The sequence below is a fragment of the Molossus molossus genome, unplaced genomic scaffold, assembly GCF_014108415.1.
Source record: "Molossus molossus isolate mMolMol1 unplaced genomic scaffold, mMolMol1.p scaffold_m16_p_6, whole genome shotgun sequence".
NCBI lineage: Eukaryota > Metazoa > Chordata > Mammalia > Chiroptera > Molossidae > Molossus > Molossus molossus.
The window spans coordinates 41,723,955-41,751,766 of NW_023425399.1; the positions used below are offsets into that span (position 1 = coordinate 41,723,955).

A 27,812-nucleotide genomic window follows, 5' to 3' on the forward strand; every position below is an offset into this window, starting at 1 on the left:
ACAATAAACTTAAGAGCACATTCTCACTGAGGTTTAAAACAGACACCAGATGAAAGCCTCCCAACGTACTGTTCTTAAGTGGCCTCTATTCACCTACTGGCTTTAAGAAAAAACATTTCAAAATGTTCTACCCAAGCTCACCTGCACTCTTCTCTTGCAAAGTTCCTCGGCAGCTTGGCTTTCCTCCTGCTGAAGCCCACAGGGAAACTGCCTTCCCTTTAATCTTACCCCCAATTCCCACAGGCTCAGTGGCAGACAGAACAGATAACACAGCTTCTAGTCCCACAATACCCTGCCTTCTGCAACTCTGCTGGTTCCTTATAAACACTGAGTACAGGGCTATACAGATTGCTGTTAACTGACATTGGTAGGAAAAGGACCACAAATATCTCTCACCCACATGAAGCTTCATGAATGACCTTCAGACCCAGTTACTTAAGTCTCAAAGTATCTTCCCAAAAGTTAATTACAAAGATAGGATGTAAAACTTCACAGAGAAAACCTGGAAGCCACTACCTTAAATTTTCAGTCATCACCAATGATGAGACAGACATATCCTTTCTGAGAACATAGTATCACTCATTCAAGCCTGTCAAAAGCAAGTAAACCCAGATCTGGGGACCTTCTAAAACACTGGCCTGTGTCTTCAAATATGTTAACATTGCCCTGGCCGGTGTTGCTCAGTGGTTAGAGCGTCGGCCTGCAGACCAGAGTCACGGGTTCGGTTCCCACTAAGGGCACATACCTTGGGTGAGGTCTGTCCCTGGCACTGGTTGGGGTTGCATGGGTGGCAACCACTCGATGTGTCTCTCACATTGAAGTTTCTCCCTCTCTCTCTCTTCCTCCCTCTCCCTCCCGCTCTATCTGAAGATAAATGCAAAAAAAAAAGTTAACATGAAAATTAGAACAAAGACCAGGAGGACTGGGCAGATACTGAAGTCTCTGCTTGAACTGCAGTCTTGGGCCTGTTTTCCACAAAAAACACTTCATATGGTATCAGTTTATTATTTTATTATATACTTTATAAAAAGTCCAAACACAAACATCCACTCCCCCCTCCCCCCATTAGGGAGGATGTTCACATCTTAATGTATCTGGCCATTTTCTAAAGTAAACCAAATTGGTTTTTATACCCTTAAGATACTTCTAGCTCCTCAAATATTTACATTCCAACTACAAAAATGGTGCTGCAAAGGGTACAGAAAGAAAAATGAGATGTTCTTGCTCTTGTTGATGACTAAAGAACTCAGTAAAGGGGAAAGTTACCTAATTAAGGAATGGAATGTTTGTTACCTGTAACAAGTTGTTGAATTATTTGTTGTAATTGGCACCTACCCTAAAATAACTGGTTTGTAGGGACATGAAACAGTTAGACTACATGTGCCATACAATTGCTTATACTTATTTCCAGAAGGCACATATTTCTTATACCCTTTCTTAATAACTAAAGACAAATTACAGAGAATCCAGTTTTAGATTCTGCCCACTTTGACCTATTTTAAATGAACAAAGAAAAGATTAGTTATGTTCAAGTAGCATGTAACAGAAATATTTTTAAACCAACATGGTTAAGTGTTAAGATTTTTAGAAATAAAAATATTTATTAACATAATTTTAAACTAAAGTCAAAGGTAATAAATCTTCTGTGGTAATGATTTAAGTGCAAGTGATGCTGGCTTTCACATTCATATTCTTCATTCAGAGAAAAAGCAGATCAGTTGTTCTTGAACAAGTCAATGCAGCTTTGCAAGAGGGAGACATTGTTCTGGAAGAAAAACAATTCAAGGCAGACCAATGAATCACTAGAGTCCAAGACTTCCTATATATCTGTAAGAATAAAACTCAAACCACTGACCAAACTTTTCACAAGAGATATGAAGCCAGCCAAACTGGGTTGGTACTTTTCTTCATTAAATCACAATTAATCAGCCCTGCCTGGTGTGGCTCAGTTCGTTGGAGCGTGGGCCCATGCACCAAAAGGCAGTGGGTTCAATTCCTGGTCAGGGTGTGTGTGGAAGGCAACTGACAGACATCTCTTTCACATTGATGTTTTTTCCTCTCTCTGTGCCTTCCTCTCTCTAAAATCAATCAATCATTACAATTGAATCACAACCTACAACCCTCCACCCCAATTTCACATTGGTGAATGTCCCTCAGAGGGTCTGGGACAACTCACAGCTAAAGGCTAGTAGTTGCAGCTCTAGCACCTCCACCCTCCCCAGCCCCAGGCTTGTTCTCATTGCAGTCATGTCAATTCTGCTTACTGTGAATTAGCCTAACTACTACATAAATAAGTTGTTCTTTGAAGGTGAAGGCTTTGACAACACTGGACAAAAAGTTGCTAAAAACTAGTTATGGGTGAGATTTTTAAACGAGATAACAAATGATAATATTTATACAGGATTTTGCACCAATTGCTTTACACAGTTCTCACTTTAAAGGAATTCAGAAAACCTACAATACCCAGCACATTATGGGCATAATTTATGTATAAATGATACTTCAAAACTCCAATAAAGGGACCTGGACTTAACAACTGAATAAACATATCTCTGTTGTAGTCATAATAAAGGAACTCAAAACACAAATGTTCTAGTCTTCTTCCTTTAACCAATGCTGATGGCCAGTGACAGTTCCCTCCTCCAATGGCTCCCTGCTGACCCAAGGTCTGACTCAGTTGCCTTGGACCAAACAGCACTCTTGGGGGACCAATCTCAGCTGCACCCAGGAAACACCTCAAAAAACCATACCCAGTTCTAAGTGAATGGGTCTGGGCAGCAAAAAGTCTTAAAAACTCCCTAGTAGATTCTAATGTGCACTCACCATTGAGAACCATTGTTCTCTCCAACCTTTCTGTGCAAAATTAAACTAGACATCAATATGTATCTATTTGGAAGTTTTTCTTCCTTTTGAAACCAAAAAGGAATATCGAAGACATTTAGCAAATTATCTTAAAAATTATTTTCCACAAAAACTCCAGATAATTAAGAGATATAAAGGTATGACAGATGTGTTCAAAAATTGTTAGAATAGGTGTGGTCCATGGAACTTTGAGAGGGAGGCAAGGTAGCCACCATGAAGAATACTCTTCTCAAAAGCAGTATTTCACCAAGATGTTACAAATTTTTGTTTTGTAGCAGAATAAACACACTTTAACAAGTGGCTTCCACCTATATGACGGGGATAATAAACTGGAAAATAACTAAAAAACAAAACAAACAAAACACAAAAACCCTAAAAAGTTGTTGGCTTAATCTGAATACTTACCCTAGCATGCTTTATTTCCAGTTCAGACATTTCAATTAAATTCTTTCTAAATGCTGCCACTCTCTTTCGTTTGAAATTGCTTAGTTCTACAAAAGAGAAAGTTTACCAAAAAAAGTTGAACAATTTTCATCTTTAACTTCCAGATATCATTTTTACAAATTATCTACAAAGATTTGAAGCACCACATTTTCTCACATTCTTATTATCTCTGCAATTTGTACACATCCAATTTTATGGACGGTTTGCCACTGCCTTTAAATAAGCACCACCACCCAATCACTGAGCATGGAAATTCAGAGAAGGGCTATTGATTTAAATAATTTCTGAGATGAGCAGCCTTGCCCTTAACCAATGTTTGTAGGTAGAGGGTTAGGGAGATGGTGACCTGCACATATTTGAACCAATAGCTTTTTAAATTATTGTTTTTAACTTTGAAAACCCTCCCTAGCTCAAGCTGGTGCTGTAGGGTACTTAGGAGCAAACTTAACCCTGTGCCATGTCTATCTGTACAGCACTGTCCAAGAGATATACAATGCAAGCAATCACATTAAAAAGTAGAAACTCAAATGTTTTAGTGATGTGTTAATGGCCATATTTTGATTATACAAGGCTAAATGGGTCTTCCCAGATGTCAAGATAAGCTCGCATTGTTCCTCTAAGGCCTGAACACAAGACCAGTACCCTACATTAAACCATCTGCCTGCCCACACCATTGTTCTACTTTGCTCATTCAACTGAGTCAGATTGGTTCAGCCACAAATCTTATGAAGAACCGGAACCAAAGGCAAAGAGGTTAAAACCCATTAATGCCTGAATTGTCTGGAATACTGCACTTTTTTAAAAAAATATTTTTTCTTTATTGATTTGAGAGGAAGGGAAAGGGAAATAGAAACATCAATGAGAGAGAACATTAATTGGCCACTTCCTGCATGCCCCACAATGAAGACTGGGCCCACAACTTGGGCATGTGCCCTGACCAGAAATCGAACCAGCGACCTCTTGGTGCGTGGGTCGATGCTCATCCAGTGAGCCACACCAGCTGGGTTGGAATACTTCACTTTTAAATATCATACACCCAGGCTTACTATTTGAATAAAGAGGATAAAAATCTAACAACCCAGAAACAAACCTTAAGCAATAAGGACAGGCCTAAGTTGCCACCATTTTAAAACTTTGGTTTTTCTTTTATTCTCTCTAACTCTCAGAGCTACTAAATTCTGGAATATATAATAAGCTAACATTTCAACTCAGTTTAAAAGTGTGTTCCTTACAGATTTATATTAGCTGCTAAAAGGGGGGAGGGGCAAGAATTTAAGAATAGGGCAGAAAGGAGGAGGTTCCTTTGAAAGAATCCAAAAGACAGCCACATAAACGTGTCTGCATGCCATCTGCAAAGTTTTTGTATGGAGAAGCTCTGCTCCTTTTAGTTAAGGCATTTCAGTTCTGAATAGGTATGAGCCAAGACAAAGGAGTAGAACTGTATTGTTAGCTATTATCAGGATGTTTCCAAATATATCTAGATTTTGAAACTACATAAAGAAAAATATTTTGGGAGAACAGTCTTAAAATGGGATTGGGATTTCTCAAGGGAACCCGAGCTTTAAGGTGGCAAGGAAGGTGTTTTGAGGGTGAATCAAATACAGACTCACAATAATAACGTTTGTTCTGAAAGACACATTCTTTACTTTTTCATTTGGCATGTTTCACGGCCCTTAAGAACTACAGGGTAGTGAGATTCCCCAAGTTAAGCTTTATTAAAAGGGAATGAGGAAAGGCAAGAAAAACCCTGTGGATATATATGGACTGAAACTGAATAATCATCATGATTCATGATTACTGAGGGGAGAGAAGCAAAGTGCGTGTGCATACACCCCTATATTTCCTCGCTGCCAGCAGAAGGGCCCAGAAGCAGAGACTCTTCAGGAGCAATGAGCATATTTAGCTCCCAGGCTTGATACTATTTCTTAAGCAACAAGAATCTGAACTCCTGAAAGAAATGGCAGTTTCCCGGGCTACAGCAGAAAAGGTGTGAGAATAACATAGAACATCTAATTGTTCAAAAGAATGTATCAGCTTAAAGGCCCTCCTCACTGGCTAAGTCTCAACAATTTGAGCTCAAAAATAGGTAGTACAATAATAAATCTTAAAACTATTTAAAAAAAATAAAAATCCATGATTCTAATAAAGAAATAGGAAAAAAGAGAAGGCTTCTGCTTAAAGGATAATGTCAAGTGCTAGTTTCGAAAGGGAATGCTAGAATTGGGGGAAGGGGACAATCTCCTTCCTGCAGAAGTCAGAGTCAAGGTTGGTTCAGGCAAGAATCATCAACACAAGGCTACATTTTGGGGAAAAGTTTGATGAACAGGACATATGCAGTCTTAAATCGTCTCCACATGAATTGCTAATAGTGGCATGGAGAAAAAATATTAGCTGCACAGTGGAGAAATCCAACAATATCTGACAGGGTAATCAAAATTAATACCATAAAACTTTAAAATTGCTTAGGGGAAGAGGGACACAACATGCCCTCAGATACCATACCCTAAGAAGCACACATTATTTATATAGTGTTCTGTTGGAAATGAACAACTGGAACCTAACCATGAGGAAATAAATCAACCAAAAATGAAAAACATTTTATTTGTAAGAAGAAATTATGGTCTTCAAAAAGGCAAATGTCTTAAAAAAAAGAGGCTGACAAAGGTTCCTTCCAAATTAAAGATTTAAGAGTTATGATAACTAAATATAATCCTAGACTGGAGGACATTGAGACAAAATTAGAATATAGGTTGTGTTAAATTGCATTACAGTTTACCCAAGTTGAGAAGTGTTCTGTAGGGAAGTGAAAAGAAATGCACAAAAAGCTTTTTAGGAAAAAAAAGACCAAAATATAGAAAACTTAAAAAAAAAAAAAAAAGTGTTTATAAAAACACACACACGGGGAGCACATGCGGCAAGTTGACAAAGCAGAAAGGACAAACTGTGAACAGGTAGGTGACCCCAGGTAAAGGTATGTATGGTGTTCTTCACAGTATTTGTGCAACTTGTAAGGTTGAAATAATGTACAAATAAAAGCTAAGTAAAAGGTAAAGAGTGGCCCTGCTTAACCTTCTTTTGCAGATTCAGAAAGCTGTTCAAATTTCTGGCAGCATTCCTGCTGGTGTGCCTCAGCCAACTTGACATCTTTGCTTTTTAACCGGGCCTTGTCCAATGCTTTGTTTGAGTTCTCATAGTCAATGAGGGCTTTGGTACGTCTGTATAAGAGATCCTAAGAAAATTAACAGATGAAAAAATGGTAGTTAAACTATCCCAAGTACTATGATGCCAAGGCACTGCCTGGAATGTTAAACGGCAAGAATCTAATTTAGCTCTACAACCCCCTCCCTATTACTATTTTTTTAATCTCGAGATTAGGCTGGGAAAAACTTGTATGGCATTGAGAGCTTTTTCAGAATTCTTAACGTGGGTCAAGAGAATAAAAAAAAAAAGAAACCCAACCGTGAAAACGAAAGGATTTTTCTAGGAAAGTAATTTCAAAAAATTAACCACTGTGTATTAAAACAGGCGAAGTTACTGCAGGGTGAGTCACCTGATGCAGACAGAATCCAAGTGAGCAATGAGGTAGTTAGAACATTCTCATTAACTCTGCCTCTAGGGGTCTACCTCAAGGATCTCACCTGAAATATTCTTTGCAGTTTTACAGCAAAGTAAGTTACCTTAGTATTAAAATGGAAAGTTTGATGCCTGTATGACAGATGCATGAGGCTCAATTACATCCATTTTTGTGTATGTGCAAAAAACTTGTTTATCATCAGCACTTAAATCCATTATAAAGATAATCAAGAGTGGGTTAAAAAATCCAAATATAACACTAAAAAACCATGCCAAAAGACAATTAAAATAAAATGAAGGGGAAAATAATTTCTATATCCTGGCGGCATTTTTCTGTTACATATTTTTCCTATCTAATTTTATGTTGGCCGATTCTGTGTATTACACATTCTTCTTGCCACTTTGTCTTGCTTTTGATAAGTAATGCTTTATGACTTAAAGGCTGTAGTGACAGAATTCAATAAAAACCAAATCCCAAAACCTTTTCTGCCTCAGAAAGAGACCCTTTGGAAAATCTTCAGTTATGTCCCATATCCAATAACTCATAACACCCCCAAAACTATTCTGTCTACTCAGCACAACCTCTACTGCCCCCAAGCAATGTAACATAAATTAAGGATACAATGCCACAAAAAGGCACATCCCTGTGGAAAGATTTCAATCGAAAAATGAAACTGAAAGAAAATGAAGAATCTCATGTATGTTCCCACAAAACAATGGAACTTAAGAATAGAGGCTGGCCCTGACCGGTTTGGCTCAGTGGTTAGAGCATTGGCCTGCGGTCCGGAGAGACCAGGTTCAGTTCCCGCTAAGGGCACGTACCTCGGTTACAGTTTATCCCAGGCCCTGGTTGGCTGTGTGGGTGGCGACCACTCGATGTGTCCCTTTCACATCGATGTTTCTCTCTCTCTCTCTTCCTCTCTCTCCCTTCCACTCTACCTGAACAAAAAATGGAAAAATGTCCTCGGGTGAGGATAAAAAAAAAAAAGAATAGAAGCTGGCCGGGCCGGTGTGGCTCAGTGGCTGCGCATCGACCCATACACCAAGAGGTCGCCGGTTTGATTCCTTGTCAGGGCACATGTACAAGTTGTGGGCCAGATCCCAAGTGGGAGGGCATGCAGTAGGCGGCCAGTTGATGTTCTCTCTCATCGATGTTTCTCTCTCTCCCTTCCTCTGTCTCTAACATCAATAAAGAAAAAAGAAAAAAAGAACAAAGAGGCTAATTTTCTATAAATGCCTGATTTACAGAAGAATTTCCTCACTACTGAACATCCACCCATGAACTTACTGCTTGGGACCAGCACTCTCAAGCCAATGAACTTACTGCATTTCTGGTAACTCAAGCTTGCCTCAGTTTACATTTCTATTTAGGTCCACATCAGTTACACAAACAATTCTGACAAATTCCTATCTTCCTTAATTTTTTCTTGATATTTTAAAAATCCTCACCCGAGGATATTTTTCCGTTTATCTTAAGATAGAGTGGGAGGGAGAGAGAGAAACACTGATGGGAGAGAGCCATCAATTGCTTGCCTACTGCACGACTGGGAAAGGAACTGCAACTGCGGTACACATCCTTGACTGGAATCAAACCCGAGACTCTGGTCTGTGGGCCAGCGCTCTAACTGCTGAGCCAAACTGGCCAGGGCCTTCCTTCCTTTTTAACAAAGAGAATACATTTCTAACATTAGACCACTTAAGGGTCATGGCAAGGCAGACTTAAAGAACTTACTTTAGCAGCTTCTATGTTGAGCATGTAGTATCTAAGGAGCTCTGTCAGCTTTAAATCTTCATCTGAGGAGACTCGACTCTCTATTTTCTATTAAAATAAATAAATAAAGGTCAACATTACCAAAGCAGAAATCCAAAGATTATAAAATATATAATGAAGACCAACATAAAAATCCTTACCCTAAGTTTTTCAAATAGCTCAGCAACCTTCAACAAGTACCTGAAATATATACATGATTTTAGTTTAAGGTCTTGAATTATGCATGATGTATTTTCTTATCAACTAGGACATGAATGGATAAATTCAGGAGTCCTAGCCTTTGGTGTTCCAGAGTCAGCATATCAAGAAAAAAGAACCAAAGTATCAAAGCAGTGCTTTCATCATAGTTGACCCAAGCCAGTAAAGATGATTATATGAAACTGAGCACATTTATAGTGTCACAGTCATGAGTATCAATCTCTCTTTGGGCCCTGGCCGGTTTGGCTCAGCGGTTAGAGCACTGGCCTGTGGTCCACACAGACCCGGGTTCGGTTCCCACTAAGGGCATGTACCTTGGTTGCAGTTTGTCCCCGGCCCTGGTTGGGTCATGTGGGTGGCAACCACTCGATGAGTCCCTTTCACATCGATGTTTCTCTCTCTCTCTCTCCCCCTCCCCCTCCCACTCTATCTGAACAAAAAACGAAAAAATGTCCTTGGGTGAGGATTAAAAAAAAAATCTCTCTTTGGTACCTTATCCCTTCGGCCATCTTGCCATGCAAAACATGTGTTCCCAATTCTTTTTTTTTAATTGGTTATTTAGAAAAAGGAGAGGGGGAGGGAGGAGAAAGAGAGAGACATAGATGCGTTGCCTCCCACCTGTGCCCCAACCGGGAACTGAACCTGTCTCCTTTTGGTGTACAGGATGACACGCCAACCAACAGAGCCACACTGGTCAGGGCATGTACCCAATACTTATCCCATGCAAACCGTGTTAATCAAGGTCAGGTTCTAATGAACCATCATCATGTGTGCCCCCAAACCATAAATATATACTATTTTATCTTGATTCTACCATTAACTGACTTCTTTCAAATCAGAAATACTCACCTATTATACTAAGCCTAGGTATGAAATAGAATACTGTCCCATACCAAAAATGGTCACGATAGAGAAGCTGGGAAAAATTCAAATTATAAAAAAACTCAGGATCAGACTGAGGTCATATATTATCCTTATGACCACCTTAATCAAAAAGAAATGGAGACATGTAATAAGGGTTTGACAGCAATAAAGGCTTTGACAAAACAGTCACATGTTTGGTACAGAAGTGCCCTCTGAGTCCTCTACAAAGTGTCTGTGGTTCAGAGGGGGCGTAAGATTTGAGCTGCTAGAGACTATGTACCCTGGATGATCCTGTACTCAAGAGCAGAACTGGAACTACATAGTCATGCATTATACTTTTTGTTGTTAATCCTCACTCAGGGATATTTTTCCATTTATTTTTAGAGAGAGTGGGTGGGGGGAGAGAGATGGAGGAAAAAAACATCAATGTGAGAGACACATCAGTTGCCTCCCAAACCTATTCCAACCAGGCCAGAGATCGAACCTGCAACCCAGGTACATGCCCTTGACGGGGGATCAAACCCGAAACCCTTCAGTGAGTGGGCCAACACTCTAACCACTGAACAACACAACCCAGGACTCAATATACTTTATTTATTTACACCACCCAGCAGTTTTTGATTAGAATTAGGGGAAATGATTTTCCAACAAAAACTTACTTTTTGATGACTGTGGGCTCTTCTAAAGCCAGGCTATGCAGGCAGGCTGCAGTGTGAATATAATCATCTGCAACATCTGTAGAAACAAGGACAGCCCTTTTTATATGAACAGAGCTGGTAAATCAGCAAAGCTGGGTGACTAGTGTGTGAATGCTATTTACTTTTATGAGATCTGGTCATTTTATCAGATTTTGCACACGAATCCTTGATCCTATTATAATAGGTAATGAGGAAATTCTTCTCTTGCTCAAAGAAGTCATCCACCTCCTAAAAGGAGAGAGAGAAAAAATTCAAGCAGCAAAACTTTTCAGAATATGAGTATGTATTTTGAATTAGAAGAAAACATTAAGTAAATAAGCTGGTGCGCATTAAGTTTAACCTTTACAGACCAGGGAAATCCAAACTGACAAGATACTATTTCATACCCAAGATTAGCAAAAACCAAATGTGGGCAGGAAATGTAAACAGACAACCATTTTAAAGAGCCATTTAACAATGCCCAGTGGTATCCCTAAGATCAAGCAATTCTGCTGAAGCAACAGTTCTGCTTAGTGGGTTGCTACCTAGCCTTGAGATAGCACATCTGTGAGTGTGCACTTCTGTATAGAAGAGGGATGAATTTGGCTGCTTTCGGACTAAGAGGCAATACTGGAATCTGGTGGGCACTAGCCAAGGACACTAAACACCATGCAATACATGGGTGCAGGTCAGTCCCACATACTTTAAAGTACACCAATGAGATCATCAAAGAGCTTCCAAATTTCTCACATTGCCCCCCTGTACTCGGCACACACATTCTGGGCTCCTTACTCAAGCCCTCAAGTGACAAAGTTTAGATACCAAATAATAGCTATTAAGGTAACACAGTTAAAAAGGAGAATGTGGGGGCTGAGGAACAAAGAAATAAATCACACCTATGAGGTTAATGAGAGACTTATATATTAATTTTTTTTAAAAATCCTCACCCAAGGAAAATTTTCCATTTATCTTCAGATAGAGTGGGAGGGAGAGAGAAAGAAACATCAAAGTGAGAGAGACATATCAATTGGCTGCCTCCCGCATGACCCTGACCAGGGCCGGGGACCGAACTGCAACCGAGGTACATGCCCTTGAACTGAATTGAACCCAAGACTCTGGTCCGCAGGCTGATGCTCTAACCATCAAGCCAAACTGGCCAGGGCAAGACTTGTATATAAATTTGATTTTCTAGAATAGTACTGAATAGCAGAAATGTTTGAGCCATGTGAGCCATTAAAATTTTTCTAGTAGCCACATTATTAAAAAACAGGTGAAATTACTTTAAATATTTACTTAACTAAGTATTATCTAAACCAGAAGGTACCAGCAAGATATATTATATTTTCTTTACCACATAAATAAATTTAAAAATTTGGTTCCTTAACTGTACCAGCTAATTACATGTCCAAGTGTCTGAGGCTACCAAAATGGACAGTACAGTTCTGGAGAATGGCATGAAAGACTACTTTTGTGGCTAATTTTCTTTAAAAAAATAATTTAACGGCTCTCCTTACAAAAAAGGGAGAAAATAGGGTCACCTATCCACATGAAGTCAAGACTTCCCTTAAACAGCTAAAAGCCACTTACCTTAACCCCAGAAAAAAGGACTTCATCAGCACTTTTAACCACACTTTTGAAAAAGCCACCAAACATCTCTTTGGTATTTTTCCGCCTAACACTTAGCTGAAGAAAGAGAATTCCAAAAGAATAGTTTATGGTACATACATTTTCTAGGTTCTTTTAAAGAAATCTGAGTAAATTCCAGTAACATTGTTTACTAGTATAGGCACACACATAAGATAAAGACGTAAGACAAATTCCATCTTAACCCACCAGATCTAAAATATTGAATAAACAGCCAAACCTAAATGCAGATCACAATTCTAAAAGTATGGCATAAAAGAGACATTTTGAAAACTAGGCACCAAGTTTTTCTTTCTTTCTTTTTTAATTGATTTTAGAAAGAGAGAGCGAAATGCCAATTAGCTACTTCCCATAGGTGCCCTGACCTGGAATCAAACCTCAACTCTTAGGTGTATGGGACAACACTCCAACCAATTGAGCAACACTGGCCAGGCAAAAGACACTGAGGAAATTTCTAAGCCAGGGCTTAACTCATACAATATTAACAGAAACATAATATTAAAAAAAATATAGAAGGTCAAAATCTTTAAGCGGCCTTTTATAAAATTGTCTCACGTAACTGTATATTTTTAAAGTGCAGTATGCTTTACTGGATCATGGGAATGGAATTTAAAAAATGCCTTACATCCTGATCATATTCCAGGAAAACATGAAAGTTGCGATCTTTATTGAGAACGGGGTGAGAAGAGAGCCGCTGAAGAAAGACTTCATGGGAGGATACAGTTTTCTTAAAGACAGCGAGATATTCACTAAAAGAGAAGATACAGTACATTTAGTTGGCACTGCTCAACTAGCAAACACTACTGCACCCAGTTATCATCATTTAGTTCATGTCACTAAGCAAAATATCTGAAGAACATTTTTGGTATAAATTTATTATCTAATTAGATAATAAGGTAGTTGCCATTTTGAAATCTGTGGAATGAGCCAAAGAGGGAAAGTGAAATTATAACTGGGGTTGATGGAGCAGGTATGCAAAGCCTGAAACCTACATGCAAATCACGGTTGGTATTTTAGCAGCCAACATAATAACATTAGTTGCTTTGGCAATGAAAACCCTTTAATTCTGCAGGTATATAGACAGCACTGATTCATCATCAGAAGTTATACCACACTCAAGGACAGATGAACTTAAGGGAATAAATCTCATTTTGGAACATCAGCATAAAGCTGGTGAATATACTCAAGATCCTCCCCTAAATTCCCAGCCTTTAAAAGTCCTCAATAAAGGATACAGCGCTCTCCCTCCCAGAAATATACCCACCCCCATCTTTCCTCTCAGGTATGCATCTCCTGAAACTCAAAAGTCTCTATGAGACTTGCAACCAGGCAGTGGCAGCTTGTTCCGGACTGACCCTATGAACCTGTGTCCAAGGCTTGGTTTTCTCTGACTTTTCAGTGAGTCAATAGCACCCCAGCTTAGGCTCTGGCTCTCTTCTGTTGCCTTTATCCTAAGTCCTTCCTTGTTTCACTGCCTCCAGCTTTTTTTTTTAAATCCTCACCTGAGGACATCGTCATTAATTTTTAGAGAGAGAGAGAGACAGACACATTGACTGGTTGCCTTCCACAAGTAGCCTGACTAGAGCCGGAGATCGTACCTGCAACCCCCCTGATATGTGCCCTGACCAGGAATGGAACTGGTGACCTTTCAGTGTATGGGATGACATTACTACTGACTGAGCCACACTGGTCAGGACACTGTCCCTAGCTTTAATAAATGTACTCTCAAAAACCACACACACACTAAAGTTATAGAGCAGCTTTGCCTCAATCTAGACATTGAAGATCACACTGAACTTCCTGATGGTAGAAACTTGAGTCTTGTGTTTAGTACTTTATCCTCAGCAATGGTCATGATAGTTCCTGAAGTGTGCGAATCAATCAGGACCTGGAGGTGTGTAGGAGCACTGGTCCTAGATAATATGGACCTTGGGCAGAGCATTAAAGAGAACTGTTGAAATGAGCACCCAAATTTCAATACACTGATGGTAGAAGAGGGAAGGAAGCCAAGATAAAGTACAAGGACGGCTTCACAAGAAACTTTAATGCAAACCTCCAGTTATGATAGAGAATAAAAAAACCATTGTTTGAATTAAATTACTATCAAAGTAAAATAAACTTCCAGTGAACCTGGACTTCTTCCAAACCCGAAATGTGGTTATTATTCAGAATGCTTCTTTGTAAGAGCATTCACTGCAATCGAGTTTCAACTATGTTTCCAGTAATCAAACTTTAGGAAAGAAAGCACTGTATGCTATCAGCAGCTTGAAGAATCATTTATATATGAAGTTACAAAGATTTACTTCAACATGCCAGACTAGCTAGCATTCCACAAGTATGGTATATACAAAGGGGAAAACTACTCATCTGTCCAGTGCTAGTGGCCCCAGAAAGTCAAGGTCTAAAACTTAAGACTATGCCTCACACTCTGCAAAATGTCATTTTAGAAGACAGCACTAGTAACTAACTGCTATAAGGGTCCCATCAAGAAGATCCACTTACGCTTCCAGCTCTTGCTTCATCTTAGCAAATTCTTCTTTGGTCATAGATCCTTCACCCTCCCCAAGTTTCTGCATCTTCTCTCGAGGGCCATCAAAGTCAGGCTTTGTAGGAGCAGGTGGAATCTGCAGTAGAGGCAGGTAACTCATGAGCATTCTCATCACAGCAGTGATATTCTAGTTGGGGCCTGTGCACAAGAAGCCCCCAGCCCTGTGGCCAACCTGTTTTTCTCTTAACCTTATTCCTTTTGGCCATTTAACAGTGTCCACCCCACAAACGGGCAGTCACTTGTTCAGTTTATTATGGACAGTTGTTAGGGTACTATAGTGTTTATCCTGCTTCACTGTCAGTTTAAAATTTATATATTATAATCAGTACTAAAATAAAGCTGATGAAGAATCATCAAGATGTAGACTTCAAAAGGAATTTTTAATTCCAAAGGATAATCAAAAGATACTAATACTGAGTGAAGAGTACATTCTTAAACATGTACTAATTTTCTTAATTTGCCCAAATTCTTCAGTCTGCCTAACAGGACAAACCACCCTTAATTCTCCTTTAAAACCAGTAAGTTTCTTCCTCAGCCATGCATTAACTCTCAAGAGCTGAACACAACTGCCTCCTTTACTCCTTTAGCAGACTACAATACTTTTGAGAATATAAGACATTATGTTTCAATTAATTCATAGCTATAACACTATTCTCATATACTTTAGACTTTATCAGCAATGATTAGCACATATTCTAGTTGGCAGATGAAATCAGATTTTTCATAATCCATTATAAAAAACGGGTAAAGTCTCTTTAAACAAAATAAACAGAAGAAACCTGCTTCAGTAATTACTTCATTTTGCAAAATGCACTTACAATAAGCCCAGCATAGTCTGCAGTTTCAGAAAGAGTGTCATGTAGCCAAACAAAGTCTTCATGTTGCCTTGTAACAGAAAACTCTGGGCTCTGAAACATGGGCAGTGTGGTCTGTAAATAAAAGAGAAGTTAACTGGTTACTACCATTTTAGATAAAGTGGTTTGAGTTTCTTGAGCTGTACTATGAGAAAATTCTGCATAATAATACACCACACTGAGATCTAGTAAAGAATGAAAAGCAGCAACACACAATCTCCTGCCACTATGAAATTCATAGCCAAGATTCAACATGTTCTTTAAGAAATTATTTTCACAAATTTCCACCTTTAAGGTCAATTCAGTTAAATATAATATGTTGTCTTCACCTTCACACTGCCTTTTGAGTAACTGATCAAGCCACCATGGTATTAAGAGAAAAAAATGTGGGAAAGGACCTTAAAGATATGTATTCATTTTACTTAAATGGGTGCCTGTTTTCTCCCCTGTAAAGCAGGAAAATAAAGCACCACTATAAGGTTGTTATAAGACAAGCATTCAATACATTTCAACTACATAGTATGAAAGGAGAAAGGAGGTTAAAAAGTATTCCTGAAAGAACTGATTCTGAGAAACTAAGCTTTTTAAAACATATATTTTTTATTGTTTTTTTTTTTTTTTTTAGAGAGAAGAAGGGAGATAGAAACATCGATTGGCTGCCTCCTGCCCGCTCCCTACTGGGGGCTGAGCCAGCAACACAGTCATGTACCCTGACTGGGTGGGAATCAAACTGAGACCTCTCAATCCACTGAGCACACTGGCTGGGCCTAAACTATCTTTTTACAATTTTCCAGATTGGCATATTGCTTTTGTCAAATTAAAATTTTGGAGACAGCCCTGGCAGGGTGACTTGGTTGAAATGCTGCTCCTTACACCAAAAAGATGGTGGGTTCAATTCCTGTTCAGGATGAGTACACGAGGCAATCGACGGACGTTTTTCTCACACGTTAATGCCCCTCTTCCCCCACCAAAATCAATAAAAAACATATCTCGGGTGAGGATTAAAAAAAAAATTGGATAGGCCCTAGTCTGGTAGCTGGTAGCTCAGTTGGTTAGAGTGTTGTCCCGATATGCCAAGGTTGTGTGTTTGACCCCTGGTCAGGACACACATAAACAGCAACCAATGAATGCATAAATAAATGGAACAAATTGATGATTCTTTCTCTCTCTCTCTCTCTCTCTCTCTCTCTCAAATCAATTAAAAAAAATGAAAACTAAAAGTCTGAAGGCAGGAAAAAATCTTCTGAATCACAAGAAATAGTGAGGCAAAGGCCAAAAAATTAGTAAACCTGGGGAAAGCACACATTCCCCTAGCATGCAAATTAAAAACAAAGGTGGAAGATTTCAGCAGTATAGGTAGATGGCTCCACCTACATCACTTTGCCTGATTTGCAACATCAGCAATCCCAGGGTTCCACTATAGTAGAAAACACTGCAGCAAGAGCACTTATTTAGAGGCTCACTACAAGACAACGGAGGTGCTCACTTAGCAGGAGTGGTACCCTGCAAACAAATGACAACCATTCCAGTTCAGGAAGTATCTTCTCACAGCCACGGTAAATAACAAGGCTGTAACACCTAGCATTGTTTTTATTATTGAAGGCATTCTGTCACTTACCTTTGTGTGTACTGTAAACTTGACCTTATCTCTCTCACTGAGTGCATCAGGTATGTCAATCTGAAGCGAGGGATCAATGTTCAAGTCCACAGATACAGATCTCAGCTGAAATACATTTTTTTATTATTAGTCTCAAATTCATTTAGTCCTAAAAAGTATCCTTCCAAAAAATGGGAGCTAGCAATTAAAAAGCAGTCTAGCCCTGGCCAATTTGGCTCAGCGGTTGGAGCGTCCGCCTGCGGTCCAGAGAGACCCGGGTTCGGTTCCCGCTAAGGGCACGTACCTCGGTTGCAGTTTGTCCCCGGCCCTGGTTGGTCGTGCGGGTGGCAGCCACTCGATGTGTCTCTTTCACATCAATGTTTCCCTCTCTCTTCCTCTCTCTCCCTCCCACTCTATCTGTACAAAAAATGGAAAAATGTCCTCGGGTGAGGATAAAAAAATAAAAAAATAAAAAGCAGTCTACACAAGATCGTTTAAAACAAAGTCAGTTGAGCCCTGGCCGGTTTTGCTCAGCGGTTAGAGCGTCAGCCTGCGGTCCGGAGAGACCCGGGTTCGGTTCCCGCTAAGGGCACGTACTTCGGTTGCAGTTTGTCCCCGGCCCTGGTTGGTCGTGCGGGTGGCAGCCACTCGATGTGTCCCTTCACGTTGATGTTTCTCTCTCTCTCTCCCACTCTATCTGTACAAAAAATGGAAAAATATCCTCGGATGAGGATAAAAAAAAAAAGAAAGAAAGAAAAAAAAAAGTCAGTTGAAATAAATCTAAGTTTATTTGAAACTGTAGGGAAATCTCTTAAATATATGGATGGGTACAAAGCATTCCTGTGATCTGAACAAAGCCACTATGATTTTAGTATCATGTGCATTACTTATTTTATGTCTGTGTGAAAAGAACACAAAAAACTTTAACCAAATACACGGAAAAACTTATTAAGAAGGCTTGAACTACATAGGATGAAATCTTAAACTTCTTACATACTGCCCAAACTACAAACACCCAAGAGGCATTAACCAGACCATTCATATATCTGAAAGAAGAGACTAGGAAAACAGTGAGCAGTCATGTGGTATGGGATCCTAGGTCAAAAGATAAGAAAAATCCGGCTCAAGAGTGGACCTACTCATATTTATTATATTCAGGGAATGTTTCAAAGAGTAGAAATCTAGACACAAGAAATGAATCATAAAACTAACAAAGGTGCTAATTAGCAGAATCCCACTGTGGTTCCAAGTAAAAGACAAGTTAAGCACTGCCCTGGAAGGAAAAGCAACAGATCTTGTGAGTTGGAAATCCAGAGGAAAGTAACACCCAACTCCACATTTTTCAGTTTAAAAAGAATTTTTGGAAGAACTAGACTGTTAACAAAAGTGGTTAAAATGGCTTTTGTTCTGAATTTATAGTATGATAAAATTCCATAATCCTTAAAACAAACGAGCTGATAGTCAATTTGAAGGCCTGACACAAACGAGGCATGAAGTATCTCATGCCCCCCTCCAACTGTGAACTAGTGCTAAAGTAAAATTGTCATAACACTTTAGATTATTGCACACAGGGAGAATATGAAGACTGAAGTCAAGAGGATGAAAGAACAGGGAATACAGAGGTATTTCCCCCTAAATTTCATTTTGAATTCTTTTCTTCAAAATAAAAAGTTCAAGACCAAGAACAGATAAACTTAACTCTTGAAATTAGAAAATTGGTTCAATCACGTACAGAAAGAGTAAATATAGTCACTAAAAATGCATAATTACTTCTCTGAATCTCAGAAACTGTTCAGTATCCCTCCTTTCCCCTTAGCACTAAGAAAAAAATTTAAATTGCAAAAACCAGAGTGAGTCCTGTAACAATGGACTTCTAAGAAACATGCTTCAAGATCTGTTAGCAGAATTTGATTTTAGCATCAGGTATTAGTAAGATCACAATATACTTAAGTCCCTAACACCTCAACCTAAATTACTTCTCCCAAATGAATTCCTGATGACTCCTATAAAATATCTGCTTACTTGACTTAATTTTCCTATGTCCATTTATGAGATCTCTACAAAGATAAGACTCAAGGTTAGACACACTTCATTGTGTCATAACTGACTCTAGCTGACACATTTCTGATAAATGCTTCCTTCCTTCTGATAACTTACCACTGGGTAAATACAAAGTTCAAAAGACCTCAAAATATACACTAAAATTTGACTGCAGAGAATACTGAACACCCCACCTATCTTATGTTTGTATCTCAGAGTCAGAATAGGAACAAAGTGGGCAGGTATAAAAGGGGCAACAGATACTGGAAGAAAGATGGAGCAGGTTTAAGGTGCATTTCCCTGAGTTTAGCAACAACTGCCCAAACTACAAGGAACTGCCATGCTTCCTGAGATTCCACTTCCTAAAGTCACAAATCCTGGTTTCAATTTCTGAACATGCTGACAATCCCATTTTAGCTCACTATAAGCCAAACAAACTTAATGAACCTGTGAACTCCACATGGACTAGCTTTGGAATCATGGATTGAAGGACTCAAGGAGAATGTAATCTAGTAAATAGGATTTATTTAAGTATCCTAGTCAAAGTTAAATGAACTTTACCAGCTGCTTTTTGTCCCACTGAACATTTATCTTCTGGTTTCACCTCTTTTACTGAATCCCTAACCATATAGAGGTAATAGCTTGAACTATTTACTACATAACCATATTCCTTTCTTGTCACCATAGAAATATGGGTGTGGTTTTTTGGTATGAATATGATGACACATATAACCTATAATGTGGCATACAACCCTCCAGAAAATGAAACAGATAAACCAACAAAAGTTAAAAAGTTGTGAAATGTTTAAAAAACTTTTAAGTCAGCACAGAATCCTTACTCCGGAAGCATAAAGTGAGATTAAAAGCTCAGCATTCTTTCTCCTGCTTAGTCAACAAAACCAATACCCCAAAGATTCATGCCACAGTACTTGTTAAATAAATCAGCAGAACGTAGGGTATAAGAATTGGATTGCAACCCTCGATATATTTTCCCCGATTCACCCATCTCTATCCCCTACCCTAAATAAGCATCCAGAGTACTGCTTAGCACTGATGGCCAACACCAAGTCTCTGACTTGAGCTGTATGTCAAAATGCCAAGAATGGCTGTTATATCAGTGAGGAAAGGAAGGCTTCAGAACTAAGGTTAATTTTTCAATTTCCCAGTTCCCTTAGGTCATTGTCAGAATAAAATTTAAAACAACTATTCTTAAACAATGGAATGTAAGTCTTAAAATTGACTTTCTTTTATAGATTTCCACAAAAACCATTGCCATCACACCCTCAAAAATTTAAGAGGAATTTCATCCCCTAATGTACTTTCCTACCACACTAATCCTTCCAGTAAGGATTACAATGATCTAGTGCCAAGAAAAAAGGGGGTGGGGGTACATAAGCATTGCTTCATTTATAAAGCAAATTTAAAACTGTTTTAAGAACTCTAAATGCTTGGTAAGAGCCTGACAGAGAGAAAAAAATGATATATAATCCCTGTGCATTCCCTCACCCATTCAGCTGGGAGACACGATGCTGGCTGCAGCACAACTCTGCAGATTTCTGAGCTAAGGACTACTTTTGGTCCAAATCTCATTTACAACTCACTTTGGTACAAGACTTAACATCATCTGCAAAGGTCCCTCTTCAAAAGGTTAGTGGCTCACAAATGGCAAAAGGCACCAATGTGACTAGACAACATGGAAGGCTAGATTCTGAAATTCAGAACCCACACAGAACAGAGAAGATACAGATAGATGATATAATTGTTGTTATGACGACTCCAGACTCCAGTTTATACTAATGCTATACAGCCAAAAATAACAAGATACAATGGAAAGAAGCCATCACCCCAGTAACTATGATCTGCTAGAATGTGAGCTAGTTGAATAGCCATTTAAAATTTAACCAGTTTTATATATACTGTAGGAAGTTGTATATGCCAGCCTCTTGATCTCCATCTTAACTCGAATGTTGCAAGGAAACTACAAGTAGAAAAAAAACCACGTGTATATAGTTAAGTGTTTTTCTTGTTTCCGTTTCCAAAGCAGAAGCAACTTACATGTTACATCAGTGTGTCCTCCCTTCAAACTGTTTCTCCTAAAGATTTTGCTTTGTTATCCTTCATCCCACTGCATAAGGCATTAAGCCAATATAACAAGTCATCCATGTATGGTGTGTTAGCAGCATGAAGCCAAAACAGAGGCAAGAAGCCTGCCTCCTGGATCTCATTTGCACTTTGATCAAAGGAAGCAGGAAATACCATATTGCAGCTAGAAAGGCACATGCATGCCTTGCCTAGTCCAATACTCACTAGTGAGAAAATAAACCCAAAAATGTTCTGCTTGGTATACACACTAGATTTGCATTAATTTGTGAAAACAAGACTCATGTAATACATACTTATGAAACAAATATTACTTTGTTACTGTTTCAGCTCGCAAGAAAGAAGTGTTCTATATGAAATTCTAATAACATGTCCTTATACAAACCCCTAATTATGGTTGAAATAATGGTACGCAAATTATTTGTTACTGTTTTCTTTCACCCTGAAGATAACCAAAACCTGTTTATCTATTCTATCCTAGCTTTTCCTTATGGCACTGGTGCATGAAAACAACTGAATTAACTATGAGCAATGAGCTCTGCTTTTACTCCTATTTGTTTTTCATCTCATGCCCCTGACCCCTCCCCAATTAGTTCTTCCCTTCCTATAATTCAGGTTTGCCACTATCAATCAGTCTTCAAGGACAACAGAACCAAAGTCTTCTAGAATATCTCAGTCTACTAACATAGATAAAAATTATGGAATTTAGTCATAAGCTTAAAAAACCAGATACAAGGGCCACAGCAAGTGATCAGATTTCCACCACTCATCTTGGTGAGATGGGACCAAGAGGGACCCATCCCTGCTGACACCAACCATTCTTACGGGTAGCCCACCAACACACAAGCTGTCCATGGTAGAACACCACAGACTGCAGGGCATTTGGAGGCTACTTAGCCCTGAGTTCCTAGAACAGGAACCAAGGCTTGGAAGACGGTCAGTGCAGCACACTCAGCGAATGGATAAACTCAATCATCATTTCACAAAGCTGCAAAGCCCATGAACTAGTTAAATCCCAACATGGAACCAGAAAGATTAAGTTGAATTATTTTCAAATGCATTCACAAAATGAAAGGGTCAAACTATATTATCTCCAAGGATCTCCTAGCACAGAAATTCTACTGGGAATCAACACAGCACTGCCACAGAGGAAGCAGCTGAACAAACGAAATACTTCTTGAAAAACTTCTTCCTTTCAAAGCTAAAGCTCTTCCTTCACCTACTGCCCAATCCTATCAAGGTTCACTCCCTCCCCAGAAGTTCTTTGGTATATCAAGTCAACAACCCTCTGCTATAAACCTGACATATTACATATGTTGAAGAGGGTATTTAAACACATTCACGGCCTGACCTTTATGATCAAACCAAGATGAGTAGAAATCGGTTTAATAGAAAAATTTACCTTCATCACCAACAAACATTATTCAGCAACAGAGAGTGCTATCTGAGCTTAAGCTTACATCATATAAGTTTGAGACAGAAATAGCAGCATGGAGAAGAGAAGGCTGCCTGCTTCCTGGTGAGATTTCTTCTGCTTGGACACACATTTCCCAGATCATTTACATGTAAATATTCTAATACCTCATTTCATCACTCACCAGCAGCTTTGTACTGCTCTTTTAAAAAGATAAAGTGAAAGCCCCAAAAGCTGACCTCTGCATTTGTACTCACAACAGTGACTAAAAGGGCAGACCCTCAAAAATAGTAAAGTATAAATTCTTCAAGCAGAAAATGCATACCACAGGTTAATGTAAGCAGCTATTCTGAGAAAATTACTTTTTCTCTCCAGACCACATAGCAGGGCCTGAAAAAGTTACACCAAATTTGTGAAAGGGAAGGGAATCAAGCTAAGGACCCAATATCTGAACAGAAGTTCAGTCCTTCCTCTGAACTTCTTACTGCAACTTACATATTCCTCCTTCTGTATTTAGGGTTTGCCTTTGGGTTATACACAGTTTACGAACTTCAATTCATGTCCCTCTTTTAGGAGGGCTATATCTTAAGAGTAACTCAATGTCCAATCAAATCAAACAGGTGCTGGAGGTGAAGAAGTTTTTAGAAAGCTAGATCATGTAGAGAAACTTTCCATTCATACTTGTAAAAAGTTTGCCACATTCATGAGAGAAGATGTCTTCCTGCAGCCATCTTCCTTCACTGCAGAACTTACAAGGCTCTGCAACTTTCCTCAAAATAATTGGATTCACGGAAAGGTTGTCTTCCTAAATACCAACTAACTTCACTGCATGAACCTTTCACCAATGTTTATTTAAAAGGTATTAACCTTTTAGGCAAGAACTATTCTTGCCTAATTTCCTCAAGCAACCAGGCCCTGAGAATAAAGAGAGCAAAATGTCCTTTTTTAAAAAAAGAATATTTTATGAATTATTTTTTTTAGAGAAACATCGATGTGAGAGAGAAATATAGATTGGCTGCCTCCTGCACACCCCCTACCAGGGATCAAGCCTGAAATCCAGGAATGTGCCCTGGATGCCACCCAGCCAACTGAACCACACTGGCCAGGGTGAGAGCAAAATGTTTTAAAAAGCACGGTTTTAAACAAAGTTCTACCCTGTAGCACATCTGTCAGAGAACTTCAATTCTAGTTTACAATGTTTTGAGTGCTGCAGCATCAGCCTCAGGTTTCCACTATCCAGAGTGGGCTCTAAAATAAAACAAAAAACATAGTGGACACTAAATTTCTACATAGTAAACACACAGCTGTCTCTCTGTAATCCTAAATTGCCTCAGAACCCACTGAAGAAAACCTTTTTCCATCTTTTGATAAGGTTCCTCAATATTGGGATAAGGAGAGCTAATTCTCCCAAAGACAGTCAACAATGGTTGTATTTTCTTAGAATTGATCAATCATAGATCTGAGAAAAACAAACAAACAAACAAACAAACTTAAAAACCGGCACACTAAAGATCAGCCTTTGTAACACAACCTGAACCCCCTCATATCATACCATTTTAGAAAGGAAAGTTTTAAACCAGTCATTCCCAACCAAGGAACATTTACCAATGTCTACATGTATTTTTGACTGTCATTACTGGAGGGAAAGGAGATGCTGTCACCCAGTAGAGGCCAGGTATACTACTAAATACTCTACCATGCACAGGACAATTCCCCACAACAAAAATTATCAAGCCCAAAATGTCAATAGTGCCCAGGCTGAAAAACCCTGGTTTAAACTAAGGGTCTACATTAGATGTTAGTCACTTATCAGGTATCATACAAGTGAGAATTTAGATCTCAGGATCTAGAAAATTCTGTAAGTCTCCTTTGGCCATTTCTTCCACAGCCAAAACCATGTGAGCAGGTCATGGAGATCTTAAGACTGTGTACAAGTCACTGATCCAAAACTAAGGCTTGGGTAGCTTTGATTAAATCCTACACTTCCAGAGTTAGGGGGGAAAAAAGAAGTCAAGCCCTAAATGTAAAAAACACCTGTCCACAAAAATTAGTAAATTTGGAATTGCTGCAGTATTGGTCAAAGTTCAGGACTGTTTCTATACTAACATAAATTTTAGGACATTCTTCCACCTAAGCTGACCTCAGATGCAGTTCAACAGGATCGTGTGGGAGGCAACCAGTTGATGTGTCTCACATTGATGTGTCTCTCCCACTCCCACTCTATCTGAAAATGGAAAAATATCCTCAGATGAGGAGAAAAAGAGTAATACATGCTCACTGTAGGAAAACACACACACAATGCAAACCAGAGCACCAGCATAAAAATTAATGCGTGGCTCTGAGAAGACAATATCCACTCAAAGCCCATGTAACCAGCTAGTGAACCAAGTTGTAATAGCACTAGGCTGGGAAGGACTACCATCTAGTCCTTGCAAAGCTTTTCCCACGTTTTCAACTTCAGTCTATCAGCAATTTAAGAATCATCAAAAAATAAATAAATAAATAGCCCAGCTGGTGTGGCTCGGTGGTTGTGCGTGGACCCATGCACCAAGAGGTTGCTGGTTCATTCCTGGTCAGGGCACAGGCCCAGGTTGTAGGCCCAATCCCCATGGAGGGGGGGGGGGGAGAGGGGTGTGTGTGTGCAGGTGGCAGCTAATCAGTGTTCTCTCTCATCAATGTTTCTATCTCTCTCCCTCTCTAAAAATCAATCAATAAAAAAATAAAGTAAAAAAATAGTCCTGGGAGGCAATCAGGATCCAGGCTCAATTTGCTGTGGGCTTGCTAGACATTGGGAAGGAGAGTCATCACCACAAAAAGATCGCATTGAATCTGTGAGTGGAACCTAAACATGACACCCAGCTATTTAAATGGCGTTTTGGCAAACAGAAGGCCCGAGAATCTAAAAGGTGCAAAATGACCAGAGATCAGGGTAATTTATTTTTTATGAGAGCAAGGTTCTGCATGATCTTCAATTATTTTTCCCCACCCACTAAAAACTCCAGACACCTGAGAACGCCCATTGGGGAGGGGTGGTGGCACAGTACTAGATGGAACCCACTGGTCGTTAATGCTTTAGTTAACTTTTGCAGGGGCAACACTTGGTAAAATGCTACTTTTCTAAATTTAAAGATCAAAACACAATCTTTCCATCAGTAGAAGATGAGAATTAATCAGGAAGCAAAATGAAGCCACGTGTTGGGGTAATATTGTAAAAAGCTTTATTATTTCCGTATTTCTTAGTTAAAAAAATCAGAAAATATATATATATATAATTCTTTTCCTGTAGCCACTAAAATCGGGGGTCGGGGCGGGAAATAGCCTTCATAATCCAATTTTGCTGGAGGATTAGAATGATGGGCAAGTTGTTTTAAATTCTACCACATACTGTACTAACAAATAGGAAGACCTATTGAAGCAGTCAAGTCCTTTTAAACAGCTGTCTAAAACATTCTGGGTCAAGAAAGGTGTGTGTGTGTGTGTGTGTGTGAATCAAATCGTTACCCAAATTCCTATTCAGAATCTAAACTTCTAGAGAGAAAATTTTGGAACGTTCTAGAAAGAAGCGTAGTCTCAAGTTCTCACTTTCAGTTTTAGTAAAAAGAACAAGTACTTCTTGTTACAACTTTCAAATAAAAATACTCCATCCAAGACCCTACTACCCTTATCCAAGTTGCATTTCAATAATATAGCAATGACATCCTTGTTGTAACAATTTGGCATTTACTAGATGAGAAACAGTCTCTCCAAAGACTTCTAAAAGAGATGTAACATTTTAAGATGTCTTCCAGGTTAAGTCTGAAAGCGCCTTGTTTTTAGATTACTTTTTTTGTGTTCATTTTCCTGTAAGAAAAACTTTTGTTAACGATTCTACACATAACGTAGTGGTTCATACCAAGTTACTTGAATTGCAAAAACAATTAAAATATAAAGGAAAAATAAAAGAGCGGAAGTTTGCCTCAATCTTTATTTGGTCACGGTAAAATAATTTTAGTTACCTTCTAGACCTCAAGATTTAAGCGGCATGGGTATAATTTACATAAATGCCCAAATTTTAAAAGTAAAAACCGAGTTCAATAAGTATTTGAACACCTATGAAAAATGACAGAATTCCCGCAGTGATGCATTTTGCACTGATCAAGTTGTAAGATATATGCTTCAAATTCCTGACTTGATAAAATTTCCCCAGTATTTGGGCTAAAAAGAGTTTTCTCAAAGGCCGGGGAGACAGTTCGGAAGCAACTAAACCAAACTCTCGTTTTCTGCACATTAAGTGGACTTCACATTCCCCGTACAGCATTCACGAAACCAAAGTAAGCTTTAAACATTTTTTACGGAAAAACACATTCTCGGGTCTCGAGAAACTCGCCGCGGGCCCGCTCGGTACTGACAGCGGGCCGCGTACCCCTACGAACGGTACCGCGTCTTTGATTCTCAGCCTTCGGGGAGAACAAAGGGCGCTCGGGGTCTGGCAGGTGCTTCCCGCGCTGGGGAAACCTTCGCTACGAGACACGGATGCATAAGCATCTCCAAAGTCCTCTTGGAACGAGGAAAGAAAAGTGAGATTCCGAGAGGCCAGCGTGGCCTCCCGCCTGGAGCCTGAAAGTGCATAAGGCCTCACCTTGCTGCGGTCCTCCTCCTGCTGCTGCAGCAACTCGGGAACCGCGGCCATGGCGACGCGGGCCTCGAGCGCGGGCTGCCTGGCTGTGCGAGGAAAGAAGAGGCTGGGCCGCCGCCGCCGGGGCGCCTTGAGGGGCGGCCGCGGCCCCGCCTCCGATAGTCTCCCTGCCCCACGGCGGCAGGCGGCCTCGGGACTCCGCCACCATCCCAGAAGCCCCAAGAAATGCTAGGGGCGCGCCACGTGCTCTCCCAGAGCTGCCTCCCCCGTACCCGCTGCCGTCCATCTTGGAGCCTGGAAAAGAACCTACGCGGGGCCTACCCTCGCTCCGGGCCACGCGGAAGCCACAGACCACTGGGCCGCGACAGGAAAACGGAGCCACAAGCACTCCCAGCAAGGCCCGTCTCAAGAAAGACAGCGTTCTAGTACGGGGAAATTTATTTACTCAGCCAGGGTCCAAGATGGCGACGATCTGTGACGCAAACAAGATCTCGTGAGAGGGAAAAGGCGCGATTTGGAGGCGCCCGCGCTTCTGCCAGAGGGGAGGGACTGCCCATGGATCTCGTGAGTGACACTCTCATGAGCGTCAATGGAGGTGAACCAGGACCTAG

At 39.7% G+C, this 27,812-nt stretch overlaps 1 protein-coding gene and 1 non-coding gene across 2 annotated transcripts; both read right to left on the reverse strand.

The window, feature by feature from the left end:
* Window positions 1–1,573: 1,573 nt before the first annotated feature.
* Window positions 1,574–27,762, reverse strand: SNX5 (sorting nexin 5). Its single transcript, XM_036244427.1, has 14 exons — window positions 27,647–27,762; window positions 27,205–27,287; window positions 17,054–17,158; window positions 15,400–15,510; window positions 14,536–14,657; window positions 12,659–12,782; window positions 11,977–12,072; window positions 10,533–10,638; window positions 10,372–10,447; window positions 8,791–8,830; window positions 8,612–8,698; window positions 6,376–6,535; window positions 3,268–3,353; window positions 1,574–1,765 (listed from the first exon to the last, which is right to left on the reverse strand). The coding sequence occupies exons 1-14, from the start codon at window positions 27,756–27,758 to the stop codon at window positions 1,715–1,717; spliced, it is 1,359 nt and encodes a 452-aa protein (XP_036100320.1). The 5' UTR covers window positions 27,759–27,762; the 3' UTR covers window positions 1,574–1,714.
* Window positions 21,920–22,156, reverse strand: LOC118619484. Its single transcript, XR_004957253.1, has one exon. It is a non-coding gene; the product is annotated as a small nucleolar RNA SNORD17 (small nucleolar RNA).
* Window positions 27,763–27,812: the final 50 nt, after the last annotated feature.

Coding starts and splice junctions, on each gene's coding strand:
- SNX5 (XM_036244427.1), bottom strand. CDS start 27,758: ATGGGCAGTCCCTCCCCTCTGGCAGAAGCGCGGGCGCCTCCAAATCGC. Junction 17,159..27,204: donor AGGAGGAGGACCGCAGCAAG/GTGAGGCCTTAT, acceptor AATGTATTTCAG/CTGAGATCTGTATCTGTGGA. Junction 6,536..8,611: donor TCAACATAGAAGCTGCTAAA/GTAAGTTCTTTA, acceptor TAATTTTCTTAG/GATCTCTTATACAGACGTAC.